Genomic DNA, 17,162 nt, shown 5'->3' on the forward strand with positions numbered 1-17,162 from the left:
TTTATACTAACTAATAATCTGACAGTACTAGTATGTACTAAATTTTTATGATTGTATAATAAACGGAGTATGAGTAAAAATATGGAAATACCTACCCATAATATTCATTACTATAAAAAAATTAATAGTGGTGAATGATTTAATGATATCCCTTTGTTAATTAACTAGATTACCTACATATTTATATTATTGATTTCTAAATTTTCTAGATAGTTCATTTTAAAAAATCATTTTATTATAAAAAACTGGAGTAGTATGTGAATTTTTCATATAAATGACATTAATCGGCAATTCAACTATTTAACAAATCAGTACACAACATTTATAGCAGACATTATTATTATAAATATTAAAAACAAGAAAAATCTAATTATTTTTAAGCGAATTCTAAACAAATTAGATTATGTATAGTATTTTGTAAAACAGCCTAAACTTCAAACTATCTCATTTTTTTTACAGTCTGCTCTAATTAGATTTGTTTCGACATTTCTATCTGATTTTTTTGTAATAATTCACTAATTTCTGTAAAAAGTAGGAGTAAAAAAATAGTCTCGTGATTAATAAAATTTTTATTTTAGTAGGAGATATTTATTACTTATTTACTTATAAATATGTTTCGATATAAAAGATGCATATTATTGATTAGTGACCACTTGCCTACCATTTCTAATTTTAAGATGATACAGTACAGTAATGACGATTTTTTTATAAACTAATCAACCAAAATATACGATAACTATTTAAACTCTCGAAAGAGTTTATGACTGCTTCAATAACTGATTCTAACAAAACGGGTTTAAAATGGTAAAAAGCAAATCTACTTTAGTCTGAATATTTTAAAACAAAATAAGTTCAAACTTAATCTCACGACTATCATTTTGGTTCTTCTACATCTATATAATATGTAGGAAACACTATTGATCGTGAACTGACTCTACTGAGAAACTACACGTTGAGTTTGTATCAAATAGATGTAAAAGAGTTTTAATTTTTTTAAAGGCACCTGAAGAACATGGTGAACAGAGGATATTAAAACATACCTTTTCAGTCGGTATTATGTTAGGTCAATACTAGATAGTATTTTTATAATTCAGAAAATAATCGATTCGATGCTAAGGTATCATAGTATACGAACGTGTTTTTCGATAGTCTGCAAAAAAGTATATAGAAAACGATAAGTTAATTAGTCTTTTACATACTTGTTTTTATAAGCCATCTACATTTAATTATTCGATGAAACTTAAAAGTGCAAATGGTCCAGAAGCAATTGGTATGTACAACTTTGATTTACAACCACAAAATAACATGCAACAAATGTATTAAGCCTAACCAAACCAAGCATTTATTTACTCAAATCAACCAATTATGAACAATATGACCATTCCGATGCCAATAATAAGTCCAGCAACGCAGATATACTATAACCAAAGGATTACAACCCAACAGCATTTAAATAATTCAGAACCGACCAGTCATGATGAAATTTTATCAACTGAAAACAAACCTATAACCAACGAAGAAGATTAAATCCACTCTTCTAATGCGTACGCTCGAACCAGCGATGATGACCTCACGGAAGATGATATATTTACAATTACATAACATCTTTGGTAAGCCGTTACTAAAAATTTATAGTGGTAGTGCATTGGAATTCTATAAACATAGTTTGGAGTTAGAGACTTACAACGCCTAAAGGGCGAAATCTTCTTAAAGTCATACAACAATATAGTGTGAATTATCTTTCAACAGGTGAACCGATTTACTGGCCAACACACCCAAACAAAATACTTGATTTTTTAGACTTGAATTTAAAGCAGCGAATTGACTGAATTTTTATGTTTTTTTCAATGAAACATTCTAATATAACACCAGCTTAAAGAAAAATTTCTGTATTTTTCAAATCAAGATCAAATGAGATCTCTCCTAGTAGTGATTCTTTTAAAAACTTGTCGTAAGTAACACATTGTAAGCTTTAAATTAGTTACTTATATTATTGTTATATTGTAGTATAGCTCTGAAGATGGCTTTTTAAGACGAAAGTGTTCAGCTAGAAAATAAATGTTAACACACTTCAAAAATACTTTTCTTTTCCATTATTTGACTTTTGATAACTGATCAGTCTCATATATTCAATAGCTTCGTCAGAGCTGTGATTTGGTGTGCCTCTAAAAGTTTTAAAATTTCACCATGCACTTCATTAGGTTCTGGTGGTCAGGTCACAGCCTCATTATAAGTATATTAAGTTCCAGCCCTACATAAAAGAAAACTGTGCTCAAATTGTGTACGAAGTACACAAGTACGAAGTATCACTGGGATGAATTTCAAAAAGTAATAAGAATACGACATCGACCTAGTAGCAGCAGTACAGAATATAAAAACATTAATTAAAGAGGTAGTTTAGTAAATTGCTCCTGATGGACTAAATAAACCAAAGTCTTTAAATATACCACTATACATAAAATACCTTTTACAGGAAAAAAAGAACTCATGCAAGATGGTAAAGAACAAGATACTTATCAAATAAAACAATATTAAACAAATTAACTTACAAGATCACCAACGCATTACAAATCTACAACAGTATATTATAAATTTATCTCCAGATGACCACTCAATCTGGAAAGTCACCAAATCTGTTTGGATCAGTAGTGGCTGTCTCACCTCTAAGAAAACCTGACAATAGCTGGGCTCGGTCAGATAATAGGGGTGATTCATAAACCAGGAAACAGGAGCAGCATTATATTGACCAATAAGCTTGGTAGCCACAATGTCTAAACTACTTGAAAAGTTACTTTAAAAAAAAACAAAATAAAAACTTTAACCATTTCAGAAGTCTTTCCAGATCACCCGTTCAAGTTAAGGGAAAGACACTCAACGACACAACAATGCTATAGGCTGGTATACTAAATTATGACATGCATGGAGGAGAAAAAACTATGCGCCCAATTGTATATATTACTAAAATCTTATTAAATACACAGGTCTTTTGAAGTCAAACCTAATAATACCATCCTTAGTTATCAACTAATTATAGAATAGAATAGAAATATGCTTTATTGTCACTGAAAATTCTACAATTTTATGGACAAAGGTTACAAATAGTCAAAAAAAAATATCAATAACAATAAAAATTTACTAAAATTAAATAAATCGTCAATATCACAAAATAAAAGATAATAAAATATACAATCCATTGCAAAATATAACTAAATTGCAAGTTGCATAATAAAACCTTACGAACTAGGTAGTTTACGAATAAGTTTAAGTTATAAGTAAAATACTTTAGTTTCTTGTATCTAAACGTACTGTAATTTTCTAGTTATTCGTTAAGAAACTCTTCCACTGAATAATATGGTCTTTCAGATAGATAGATTTTTGTCAATTTACGGAACTTATGGAAAGAAGTCGGTAAATACACATCAAAGTTTGAATTTCTGGTGGAGTAGTTATAATTAGGTCTTGCTGAAAAAACATGTAAGTGTTTACGAATTAAGCAAACAGTGTCTAAAATATATAAGGAGGAAAGAGTTAAAATCCCGTGATTTTTGAAGTAGCTTCTGCAATGTGTTATTCTACTGAGGCCAAAAATATACAGTATTGCTCATTTTTGTAATTTAAAAATAACATCAGATTGGGCAGCTGCACTAGAACCCCAAAAAGTAAGGCCATATCGAAGATGAGACTCGAACAAAGAAAAATATGTTATTTTGAAAGATGCTAAATGTATTTCCTTCGAAACAGATCTTATTGCATATTCTTACTTAACAAATCGATATGAAGAGACCATTTAAGGTTGCTGTCTACAAAAATACCAAGAAATTTTACAGAATCAACAATACTGATCTGGCTGTTATTTATTAAGAAGCCTGGGTTGAAGAGCTCCTTTATAGGATAATGCTACTGTCTTATCCACGTTAAAATAGAGTAAATTAGAGTCGCACCAGGTTTTTATTTTAAGTAGATCAGAAGTTATAATTGCATGAAGAGTTACAGTATTAGAGTTCCTCCGGGCAATACTGGTGTATCATTAGAAAAAAGAAAAATAAAAAAAAGAAAAATAGAAAAATGAAAAACTAAAAAAAAAAGATAAATGAAAAAATAATAAAAGCAGGAGTTTCACAGGACAGCGCTATGGGCCTTTATTTATATCTTCTTTATATTGCAGACTTACCTGAAATCAACCATAGTTTGATAGCAACATTCGTATATGACACCACTATACTCTCAGCTAATATCTAAGCTAAACCCACTTCTGTTATCTGATGACTTGTAAAGAAGACACCTCGATCGATTACAAGAATAGTTTAACAAAAAATGGCGAATAAAGGTTAACAGCAGCAAGTCTACTCAAATTACTTATAATACAAGGCGAAACAAATTTTCTTAAGTTAATTTAACTTTAACAATATACAAATTTCAATAAAACCAGAAGTAAAATATCTTAAAATTCACTTAGATGAAAAACTGAGAGCACGCGCGAAATGCAGCAAGTGGTCCTAAAGACTAGAAAAATGAATGGGCTTATCGGAAGATACTAGTCACAATATTGTCAATTGCTACCAAAATAACTGTATATAAGGCAATTTTAAAGCCGATTTGAAAATACGATATTGATATTTGAGGATACGTCAAGCTATCCAATACCAATATACTACAAACATTTAAGTCCAAAACCCTACGTACCATAATAAACGCACCTTGATTCATCTCCAACTTAACAATACATGAAGATTTAAAAATCATATGCAATAATGATAAAATTCAATTAAATACTGAAAAGTAGCAAAATAGGATTTTACACTTCAACCAATAAGGCCAAAAAAAAGAAAAAACTATTCAACCATCAGAGAGAGGAAAAAAAATTTAGCAAAAAATTACCAGAAGTTCTTACTAGATAATTACTTCAGAAGTGGGTAGTTTAGTCAACGAATCAACAACTATAAGTGGATTATAAATTTGTACGTTTATAAGGGTTTAAGCCACAATTGATTCTAATGAAAATTACATTTTATAATTTTTTTTGACGTTTCATGACCATTTTTGACCATGGAAAAGGAATTAAACAACACACGAATGTTTTAATCTCAAAGAAGGATACTGGATATGAGACTCAGGTGTACAGAAAATCAACACACACCAACAAATATCTAAATTACCAATAAAATCACATCAATAATATTACAAAGGAAATCCTTATATCATATCATTTAATCCTTATATGATAGAGCTAAAATTACTTGTTCTAACAAAAATTCGTTTTTGAGAAGAACAATTTGTTAAAAAATGAAACATTTTTTTTAGAAAATGCGCCCTTGTCGTTTATAAATAAGGAATTTTTAAGGATAAATAGAATGAAACAGAACAACTTAGAACGGGGTTCCATAACATTCTCAAGACACGATACGAGAAAAATAACAATAGCATACATAAAGGGATTATCAGAAAAACTTAGGATAGTAAACATAAGACCAAATATTTACCACGTCAGGATAATATTATGAGGTTTTTTCCTCGTGATTTACTATGAAATCACTAAAAGGAGAATTTTACTGTCATCATGGCATGTGGTTGTTTTTTACAGACGAATCACATGCTATGATTTTTCTAAAGATATTCTCAAGTTGATTTCATGTAATCCATTGAAGTCATCCTAGGAACGCAACTCAAAATATTGACATCATTTTAAAGTCATCTACTTTAAAATTGTATAATTTATGTTTGAATTGTCAATATAAAGTCCGATAAAATTAAATTATTAGAAGAATTCTTTATTACCAAGTAACAAAAAAGATTTGTTTAATTTGTATTTGAGAAAGATTTTCGAAGTGGAAATCAAAATGCCAAAGTAAATATATTTTAAACTAAAATGTGTTTAATTCCTACTAAAAATAGTAAACAAAACTTTTCTTTATTCCTTTCCGTTACAATACGATGGAAATATTTCATGTAGACTTCAACATATAATAATTATAGCAACTTAATGTTGATCTTAATACCTAAATTCTCTTTCATCTGCATAATTAATTATTAATATTCAATTCTTGATGGGATCTCATGCTGCGAATCGGCCGCATTGTTGATTATCATCCCATTCATGACGATCATGTCGAAAGTCCTTAATTTTTAAATCGGATTTTTATTCTGTGTTTTTATTTGGTTCCCAGGGATATCGCAGTACGACGTAATTGTATTATTTTGATCTTATCGTAGTCAAGGTAGTTTTCCTTTTATGCATGTCTTATAAACGGAAGATTTATTCCATTTCAATTTGAAGGTGTAAGAGATATAAATAAAAATTGTTCAGTAACAGTTTGTAAGCATGTTTTAATAAAAATGTTAAAAAGTACGAAACAATACAAATAAGTAAAGTGAGTTTAGTAAAACTAATTTTATTTTATGTTTTTTTGTACTATTTTTTTTAAGATTTCTAAGATTTCTTTTTTTAAGACTAGACATGAAGAAAACAATAACTACAGCCTATTATTCGCAATCAGATGGAATGGTAGAGCGAATGAATAAGACAGTTGAAAAGTAGTTGACAAAAATGGTATCTAATCATCAGCGAGACTGGGACTAATACCTTTCGTTCTTTGCAATGGCCTACAGATCTGCTGGTAATGAATCAACGGGTCAAACACCAGCAAAAGTACTACGCGGACGCGATATACGATTATCTTGTGATTTAGAATTTAGATTTCGACCTGGAGAAGATGTAGCTGAAGAATATTACGTGAAAGAATTGCAAAGAAGAACGGACGATATACCCATGCCGGAAAGTGATTTTTTAGAAAAAACAACAAAGCTCTATAATCCAAAGAAGTGAAAGGATTGTTCTCCCAAGTTGGAGTAGTTCTAGTAAGTTCTTTACCTCATTATGAAAAAGACTAACGATGTCATCTACCGAATAAGCAAGATTCGGAGGAGAAAATCAATGAGATCACACCATAACTGGCGCCATTTAAAGGAATCCACGTAGATGAAGAAGTGGAAGTAAACGAAGTGCAAAAAATATCTGAAGTCACGTTTAAGAAATTCATGGAGGCATATGGAGGTACCGATAAAGCAAGACACGATGTTCCAACTGAAGAAAAGCAAGATCTACTTATACTTTCAGATAACTATTCAGCGAAGTACAGGTACAAGTCTGTTGCAATATGCATAGTTACTGGTGCCGAGAAAAAACCGTCCACTTTTATACAACTGGAAGTAAAAGAGGGCCCAGTTGCCGATACCAGCATCTAGTTGACACAACAACTAGATGTTGTTGTCAAGGTACCCGACAAGGTTCCAGGAGGAATAATCTCTTAAGGAAGGGGAAATGTAACGCAGCCCCTGACCATCCAAATGAACCGGCTTCTACGGCCAGTGTTTACACTGAGGCTTCGAGACTTCTTTACCTGGCGCTATCATGTCTGAAGAAAGTTCTGGAAGCAAGAGCCGGCTTCAATTAAGTTCCAGAACGAGTTAATATGATATAAATAAGCGAATTTAGATTTAGTTTTCAGTCTAAAAAGAATAATTGTGTCGGGTCGGGATGGATTTGTAACGCGCGTATTGTCAGCAATTTAAATTCTAATTAATGCTGTAAATAAACTATATAAATTAAAATAGTGTTAGTATAAAATAAATTATTGTAAGACTGTATATAAATTAAATAAATAAAAACTCTAATAAACTACGTATTAGAATATTTTAATAACAAAATAAAATACTGTACATAAAGATAATACAATCGTTACATTACCTACTAAGGCAAAATAGAGTGACATTAGAACGTTTCATTACAGCTGGACAAATGGTTCAAGGTCGTAAAAATTATTTTAATATTCTAAAATTTAAACTTAAATTTTTATTATATCGTATTCAATACGTTATAAAACCTTATAAAATGACTATTACTTTCCGATTTTTATCCATTGTATTTAGGTTTTCTTTATCTCTTTATTAGGTTTCTATTAAAAAAAAAACACATACTTTTAAGGGATACTGATAAACACATAGTATCTCCGTGAAAACGAATCCGTTTTCACGGTGTTATGATATTGCCTTATAGAAATCCTGAGATTTAGTTGACCTTTCCATTCCTGAAGGTTGGTCATCGTCGGAAAATTAATCGCTATCTATTGAGGTTCTTAGCAATGAACGTGTATCCATTCCTGTCCAATCTGTAACAGTTTTTAGTCAAGATAATTTTCTTCAGACTACTTTTTTTCTCAATATTTCCCTTAACAGGTTGACTGTTAAGCTGAAAATTCTAATTTTTCCTGTTGCGCCAAAGTAATTTATACTAGAAAGGTGTATTAAAACACAGTTCGGCACAAACTAAATTTTGTTATAAATTAAAAGAAAAAAATTACGGCCAAAATTTAAAATCGGCTAAAATGACCGCTCTGGCGTAGGCGGACAAAATATCCTATCTACGCCAGAGCGGTCAGCTGTAGCGGCCACCTCTATCTTTATGCTAAGGTAATAGTTCGCGCGTTTTAGCTAGTTAGTTAGTGTAGACTATTATTGCAAGGGTGTGGCTCGTTGTTTTTTATTGTGTGTGTACTTGTATTGCAAAACTACATTATGTTTACAAATCGGCGTACTTTACGTCTATTGAAATTAGCTGGAGAAATGCCTCAAACAGATGGTAATACCTGCATTATTTTATTGTTTTTCTGTAAATATAGGTTAGATTGTTTTATTTCAGAAGAGTCAGAAACAGATGACGACTTTGGTTCATTTAATTCTACAGATTTATATGTACCCTCAAGTTCGGAAGAAATGGACATATCATCTAATTCAGACGATGATGAAAATATTAGTCCAAATAAAAAGAAAATGCGGTTTGATATAAACAAAACCACTGATACTTGTGAAGCTCAAGCAGGTCCATCAGGTATTGGTAATGGGGTAAATATCAATCTACTGACAACCGAGCCGCTTAGAGATGTCACCAATATGTCCGACGATGAGTTACTACCAGAAAATAATGAGATTGGAAATGATCCAATGGTTGATAGAGACGATTTTGTGATTGATTAACCAATTAGTAGCCCAGTTCCAACAGAATGGACAAATCCTGTTAGTAATCACCAACAATTCGATTTTACTGAGACATGGGGGCTCAACCCAATTTATGCAGCAGCTATTTCTTTAGAACAAGTTTCACCGTCAACCTGTTTTTACGCATTTCTAGATAATGAAATAGTGGATATGATAGTCAATCAAACCAATTTATATGCAACACAGCAAGTGTTAGGAAATGATGTTTCACTGAATTCGAGGTTACACGCCTGGCAACCAACGAATAAAAAGGAGATGTATCAATTCATCGGTCTTCTGGGTTACATGGGATTAGTTCAAATGCCTTCACTATCACATTACTGGAGCAGAAAACCCTTATTTCGTAATGATATTGCTTCAACTGCTATGAGTCGAAATCGCTTTGAGCTGTTGCTCAGAATGTGGTACTTTTCAAATAATGAAGAACGCAAAGAGGGAGATAGACTGCACAAAATTCAATCACTTGTCGACCTACTTTTAAGAAAATATCAAGACACATATACTCCAGGAGAAGTATTTTGTATAGATGAAAGTATTGTTCCCTTTCAAGGAAGATTAGTGATGAAGCAATACATGCCTCAAAAAACTCATAAATATGGTGTTAAAGTATTTAAGTTATGCTGTGGTAAAGGCTATACTTGGAATTTACAAATTTATGCTGGCAAAGAAAGAGACAGAGGAGCTTCAGTTCCCACCAAAGTCGTGATGAATTTGTCAAGAAACCTCCTGAATGCAGGTCGAACTGCCATTACCGATAATTATTACACCAGCCTTGAACTAGCTAATCGTCTACTAGACAACCGTACACATTTAATTGGAACTTTGAGATCAAATCGTAGAGGTAACCCAAAGGAGGTTTTGGATAAGACATTGAAGAAGGTCGAAACATTTTGCAAAGAGATGTATGTGTGATAAAGTGGCATGATAAACGCGATGTTCTTATTTTGTCTACTAAGCACACTGATAGTTGCCAACTTATTGAACGCCATTCAGGACCCATAAGAAAACCGGATGCTATAATTGATTACAATGCTGGGAAATCATCAATCGATTTGTCAGACCAGATGTCCAGCTATAATTCCGCTTTGCGTCGATCATTAAAATGGTATCGTAAAATCGCGATCGAACTTCTGCTAGGTACAACTATTGTAAACGCTTATATAGTATTCAAGACACTTTCTAATTCAAACATGACGATTACTAAATTCAGAGAAGAAATTGTATCTGACTTAGTCAAAGGTGGGCCCGTTTATGATCAAGTCGAACAAGCTGAAGATGAACCACTGCCACCAGCAACTACAAGAAAGACTTTACGAAATCATACATTGCTAAAAAGAGATGGAATTGCTACTTCTGTAAGGAAATACTGCAGAGGTTGCTACAAGAAAAAAACTACAGGAGAAATATCTAAAAACAAAGTAAAAAAAGTTACTACATATTGCACAGACTGCCAGGGGTATCCTCATTTTTGTCTGCCTTGTTTTAATTTCAAACTGTAAGTAAATATATTTACTCACATATCCATACAGGCCAGGCGGTCATGTTGCCTATGCATTTTTAACGAAATCGGCGGTCATATACCCTTTACAGACATTTTTGTTAAACAATGCACGGCGGACAATATGACCGCCATGGCGTGAGTTACTAGTACTATGAGCGGGCATAATGACCGCTGTGGCAGTCAATCTGTTAATTAAGATATGTCATGAGTTATTAATAATTGATACATTTCTTTCCTTGGAAAATGTGTCCTACACAATCTAATAATTCAACACATCTTCATTTGTTTGGCGTTCTCTTCATAAAATCTTAAACACTGTTTAGTATAGCTACATTTCGAAGATTTACAGTCATCTCATACTATTTACTGTTAGAATCCATGGTCAAAATAGGTTGGTATTTAAGAGCCTTTATCGGTATTGTGAGATATTGGTTCATATTCACTGATCAAAATTTTTAAAAACTTTTCTGTTTGATTTTTTCTCAGTGCAATATTTACATTTATAGTGAATCTCATAACTCACAAGCGTTTCTAACATAGCTTTGGGTTTTTCGGAAAAATATTTTTCATAATTGATAAGGCATAGATATATGTCTTTTTGCTGGTCATGACATTGTTGAAATAGTCCTTAAAGACCAAATAGGCTTTTTGAGTTCCAATTTGATTATAACTTTTGTTTCGTGAGTATTTTTTATACATACATAGTTTGGAGTTGATCTGGTTAATCTAAATTTTGAGCATTAATTGGTTTTACTTTTCTTTCACTTAAAACTAATTTTCGTCATAAATACCTATGAAATGTATTTTTAAAAGTTCAAGATAGTCCTTAGTCGTTAATTTTAGCATTTTAGCGTAAAATTTTTCTTGTCCTGCAAGTTTTCCTGGCAACATTTTGAATCCCTATTTTTTACTTCTGTTGATACTAGGTATATCTAATACTGTTTCTTTTAACTATGATTCATTTCTGGTTCGTCTTATGACACATTTATTCAACATTGGCTGTATGTTACGTGAGCCTGTTACAATTTGGATATTATAAAATATTTTTTTATAAATGGAAAAATTAAAGTTGTAAAGAAAAAAAAATTCTCTGCAATTTTAACTTCGTTTATATTTTTATACGTATTGAAGTAATCATATTTTTAACACGTTACTATTCCACCAAGTATTCGAATATTTAACAACATTAGATATTGGGTTGATTTTAAGTTTCACTAAAATATTAAGTCAATTTTCTTTTTCACATTCTTTCACATGTATATTCTATGGTGTGATACTAAATTATTAAGTCAATTTTCTTTTTCACATCCTTTCACATGTATACATATGTGTAAAGTTCATTTATGTAAGCAAAGGTACAGCTACAAAAAAAAACCAACGGAGATATACCATGAAAAATATTGATTTAGGTGTTGTTACAAACAGAAATGATCGATAACGCACTTATGCGTTTCTGCGTTTCTCCATTGACGACTTCGGTGTAATAATCATTATCAAGTACTTCGTTAAATACTTCAAAACACAAGTCCATTAAAAGCAATCACGCTTGGTTGTTTAGTAGTTAGTTTGGATGAGCTAAATGGATACGCAAACAAGTTTTCATTATTTTTCGTTTCTTTTTAACACCTCATTATCACTACAAAAGTTCCTACTTTTCGAAGTGCAAATAAAATTATTGTGAAATAGAGGTTTCTTGTTTGTACCGGAATTTTACAAATAAGCTATCTCACATAAAATGCATATTTTACATGATTATCTATAACCTACAATATATAAAAGATCTACTCCATAATCTTTTTAAACAATTTTTTGATAATATTACCCTGTTTTAATTCCTAAATATTTCGTTGTTTCTTTAGCGTACGAGTAGAGGTAGACCACTATTAAAACAAAGCTTTATCGTAAAAGGAGCTCGACTGCAGCGGTTAGAACCTATTCTTAAGCCACAAATATAAATAAATATATAAGTACTGTATATATAAAATCTTCTTTCAGGAGACAAAAATAAAGAGATCAAACGATATACTCGTATTTATCTCTAATCTGCAAATCAACACTCTAGCAGAGCAAGATAATGTGTAGAATTTATTGTTTAAGCTATTTGTTGCCTATATAGACCGTAAAATACCTACGATGACTAAAAACAAGCAAAAATAAAAGAGATAATGAGAAGAAAAGTCACAGGGAGGAAAGGACGAAAACTGTTCTATTTAAGACAATTTTTTTTATTTGCAATTTACATATCTCGAAAAGTTGGGCTTATTGACAAGGACACAGTTTACATCAATTGTTAGATTCAGTATAAATATACAAAAATTTAGTACATTATATATATATATATATATATATATATATATATATATATATATATATATATATATATATGCAAGTACGCACTATAGCTCCCTGTACTACAGTCACAACTATAGAGACATCGCTGTAACAAATTCAGTCAGTAGAAATATACGACAAAGTGATTAAAGGTAGAATAAAAAATAAATACAAAGATATAGAAGCCGAAGAACAAGCTGAATTCAGGGCAGGTATATCAACTGTTGGCCTTACACAGATTATTGTAAAGAAAATTGCCGTAAACTAGGAAGTGCATTTACTGTATATAGACCGTCGAAGGCATATGACAGTATCCCACAAAATTAACTATGGGAAGCATTAGATAAATCAAATATAAACATGAGTTTAACAAGCAACGAAACAAATGTATGATAATTCTAAGGAAAGGGTAAAAATTGGAAACAGCCTATTCAATGGATTCCAAAACAGCAGTCGTAAACAAGGCTGCTTATGACAAGCAAATTATTCGAGGAATATAAAAAATGGTACTAGAGAAGACGGTGTCGATGGGATATAGCAGGACCTGAGTATAATCAATACAAAAGAAAGAAATGTATACGACATAATAAAAGAAGTAAACAACCAGGAAAGAAAAGCAGTATCCCTTCTAGATAGTATAGTCCGTCTAGAAAGTATCCGGAAAAAGAAAAGCAGAATTATAATTTTACGGTATTTATTTCTATCACTTGAAATATAAAATTTCAACAAGTAATTCTTGTCATTTACTTATACAACCTCCTTAAATCTAAACACTTAACTAAACGTCCAGGTACACCCGAAACTAGGTCAAGGCCATAATTTTCATTAATGGTGTTCCAGGCCTGTAAAATTGACCGAATCAAACCTTCTTTATCTCCTGGCGCGCTCGTTCCACTTCAATCTTCATCAGTCCTCCTATGTTTTCAATGGGGCTAAGATCTGGAGATGCTGAAAATGACACCCCTCTGGATATAAAACATGAGCCGTTTACAAAAGAAAACCATTTAGGATGTCACAATATTTCGCACTATCAACAGTACCATCAAATATACAGAGAGGTGTAGCACCACGCTGAGATATTGCTCCCCAAACCATTATTTTAGTGGGAAATTTGTAAATTTGAACGGTAACATTTTCTTTTGATAGAACTTTTAGATCATTTTCATCAAGCTGGAAACTACTTTCATCAGATATAAAGACATTATTAAAATTATTTTCTCGAAAACGTTGACAAAAATCTATTCTTCGTTGCCTTTGCAGAGGTGTCATTGTAGGGACTTTTTTTGGATTACTTGATATGTAACCTTGCTTTTTCAGTTACATGCGGACAGTTTCTAGGTAAACTTTTATTTTTCGTTCATTTTAAAATCTGTTCGCTAATTTTCGAAACCCTAGGCGTGGATTTTGTCGTCCTAAAGCCACTAAAGCATTTAAATTGTTTCCGTGAATCTTACGCGGTCTACCCGAAACTGGTCTGTGTCTCATATCTATGCCATTTTTTATGCTCTTTATTTTCTCATACACTGCACTTTTTCCAAGTTCGGTCAATTGCACTAATTTTTTAACGTTTCGGACACCCTTTCTATACAAATATTCCACCACTTTTCTTTTTTCTACTTGCGACATTATTTCACAAATCTTAAGTCTGTTTACAAACAACAATATTTGACAGATAGTGTTGTCATGCGATTTTGTCCATAACCTACTATCGGCACAACCTACTTGATGCATTACTTTTGTCTTAAAATATTACAAAAGAGAAATCTATTAAAATTGGGAAACATATAAAATTCCGGATACTTTCTAGACGGACTATATATTTTGGGACCAATCAATAACAAACAGTAATCAACGTAGGAATATCACACAATTATTAAAAGTATAATCACCTACAGCAGTGAAGTATGGTAGATATAGGAACAATACAAGAGAAAACATGAGGCAATAGAAATGGATTTCTGGAGACGTTCGGCAGGGAAATTTAGATTGGAGATTAGATCTCTTATGTTATTGTTACTAACAATAACATAAGAGAAAGATTGAATTAAATTATACAGTAGTAGAAGATATTGGTACCCAACAACGAACATGGTATGGACATGTTTAAAGAATGCCTGAAGGTCGACTTCTAGAACAAATTCTAACATGACAACCACATGGTAGAATCAAAAGAGGAAGACCTCGCGTCGGTTGGAGAGACGGCATAAATCGGGAAATGAGAGATAGAGAAATAGAGAAAAACATATAAATGGATCGAGAAAAATGGCAATTGAGTTATTGGAAGACATAGAAAAACGTTTGTATATATGTATATATATATATATATATATATATATATATATATATAGATTTGAGTTTCTTGAACCGGACTATATTTAATATAAATTTAGTATTTCTTGGGTTTAGGTTCAATAAAATACATATTACATGTGGAACTAGATTTTAATTTCCATTGCAATCAACGTTTCGACAGGAAACCCTTGCCTTTGTCAAGATTCTAAAATTGTACATGTATAAGACAAACAGTTATTGTAATATATATATATATATATATATATATATATATATATATATATATATATATATATATATATATATATATATATATATATATATATATATATATATATATGACTTACCAAAACGTAAAACGGGACACAGACATTAATGAACTGACACAATAAATAAAAGTTGAAATCTGATATCTCATGGTTTACTGTCATTAGTATATAATTATTTTTATATGAGCGTATCATCGATGGTTTCAAAAAAGGTAAAGTGGAGATATGTTATGACTTTAAGAGATTTTTATGGTGTTATATTTATTATTATTTAAATCAGATTGAAATATATTTTATTTAAGTTTTGTGTATCTTTATTGTCATTTATTGCGTTGGTATTTCTTTTTATTTCTATTGATTCGTATATCTCCCTCTTCTTTTTATTTTGTTCTGTTTTTAAAATTTTGATGTTTTCAAAATCAAATTTATACTTCTTCTCAAAACATGAAAGTGTATATAAGTGTGAATTATAATATAAAAAATATAAAGTTCATTTTTAAGCTTTATATCGAAGACACACGTTATTGATTAAATAGGTTATAACTGAAAACAGAAAAGAAAAATTAACAAACCGTTCGTCACAGTTGCAGTGCATAAGCGTATTTAACCTCCAATTAAATAGCCCGTACTTGGTCTCGAACCCGTTAATCCAGAACGGGCACCTGAGGTCATGTTTACGACAGCACCGATCCGTCCTGGAGAAGCCTCCCAGACGTGTATACTTATCGGCGGAATATCCTTTGCCGCACCATTTGGTTCCTGGTACTCGGAAAATATCGTCAACATTACGTTTTGACCTAATTTAAAAGAAATAAAAATAAATGTTCGACATATGCAACATATGCATATGTATACCTTGTTCTGCTTTTAGTGCCTTTAATCTTTCATTTTTAAAGTAATGCGTTAAAATGTCATGCAAATATATTTTAATAGCCTCATGATCCAAATTAACACATTGCTAAGGATATATGCGGCTTTTTATTCATTATTATTCAACAAAATACTAAACACGCAACCTTATATATTAGTTCCACGTATTAAATCTTAAGATAACCTTAATTATAGTGTTGCGGGTATCAATAATATTGAAATAATACACTATCTTGCTAATATGGGAAATCTATGATCAATTATAGGTGTAACAAGAACTGAAAAATTTCTATTATATGCTATTTATCTTGTCAATTGTTAACCATCAACATACAGACTTTTATCACTGCTAAGTCCAGAGTTCTTTTATTTTCTTTAATTTATTCATTTTTAATAATTTTTTTCATGTATATCATAACCATCCTAAATGGATATCATGGGTAGCGCAGATATATCCTGCAACGGGACAAATGTTTATTTATTTATTTATTTATTTATTAACTGAATTACTCCAATAACAGTAAAATATAATAATACAGAAATAATAGACTTGTGAAAGTACAAGAGGCCTCTTAAGTTGAATCAAACTGGGATTAAATAGGTCTATATCTGAGTTATTTAACAATCTCATATATCTGTGTAACATATTGTTACTAAACACCATATACAGTGAACGGCTCAGTTTTGGAACATTATCATTATTTCGAGAATCATCGATTTTTGAGGGAAATCCCGAAACAGGTCGATTTTTGTTATAAAATACCTATCTTATAACGTACATTGAGTAGGGATGACGTCACCGGTGTGGGTGTAGTGACATAACCGTTAATTTTTTTAAATAGAAATTG

At 31.2% G+C, this 17,162-nt stretch overlaps 1 protein-coding gene across 3 annotated transcripts in view; it reads right to left on the minus strand.

Moving 5' to 3' along the window:
* LOC140439656 (uncharacterized) overlaps window positions 1-17,162 on the minus strand; it is a 484,195-nt gene that overhangs the window by 182,704 nt on the left and 284,329 nt on the right. For 2 of the 3 annotated variants that reach the window (XM_072529696.1, XM_072529697.1), the window contains one exon: window positions 16,017-16,241. The exons of the other annotated variant lie outside the window; for it this stretch is intronic. In XM_072529696.1, coding sequence (XP_072385797.1) covers window positions 16,017-16,241 — 225 coding nt within the window. The remainder of the gene's footprint in view (window positions 1-16,016; window positions 16,242-17,162) is intronic. 3 annotated transcript variants of the gene reach the window in all.

This window comes from Diabrotica undecimpunctata, chromosome 4 (assembly GCF_040954645.1).
Source record: "Diabrotica undecimpunctata isolate CICGRU chromosome 4, icDiaUnde3, whole genome shotgun sequence".
Taxonomy (NCBI): domain Eukaryota; kingdom Metazoa; phylum Arthropoda; class Insecta; order Coleoptera; family Chrysomelidae; genus Diabrotica; species Diabrotica undecimpunctata.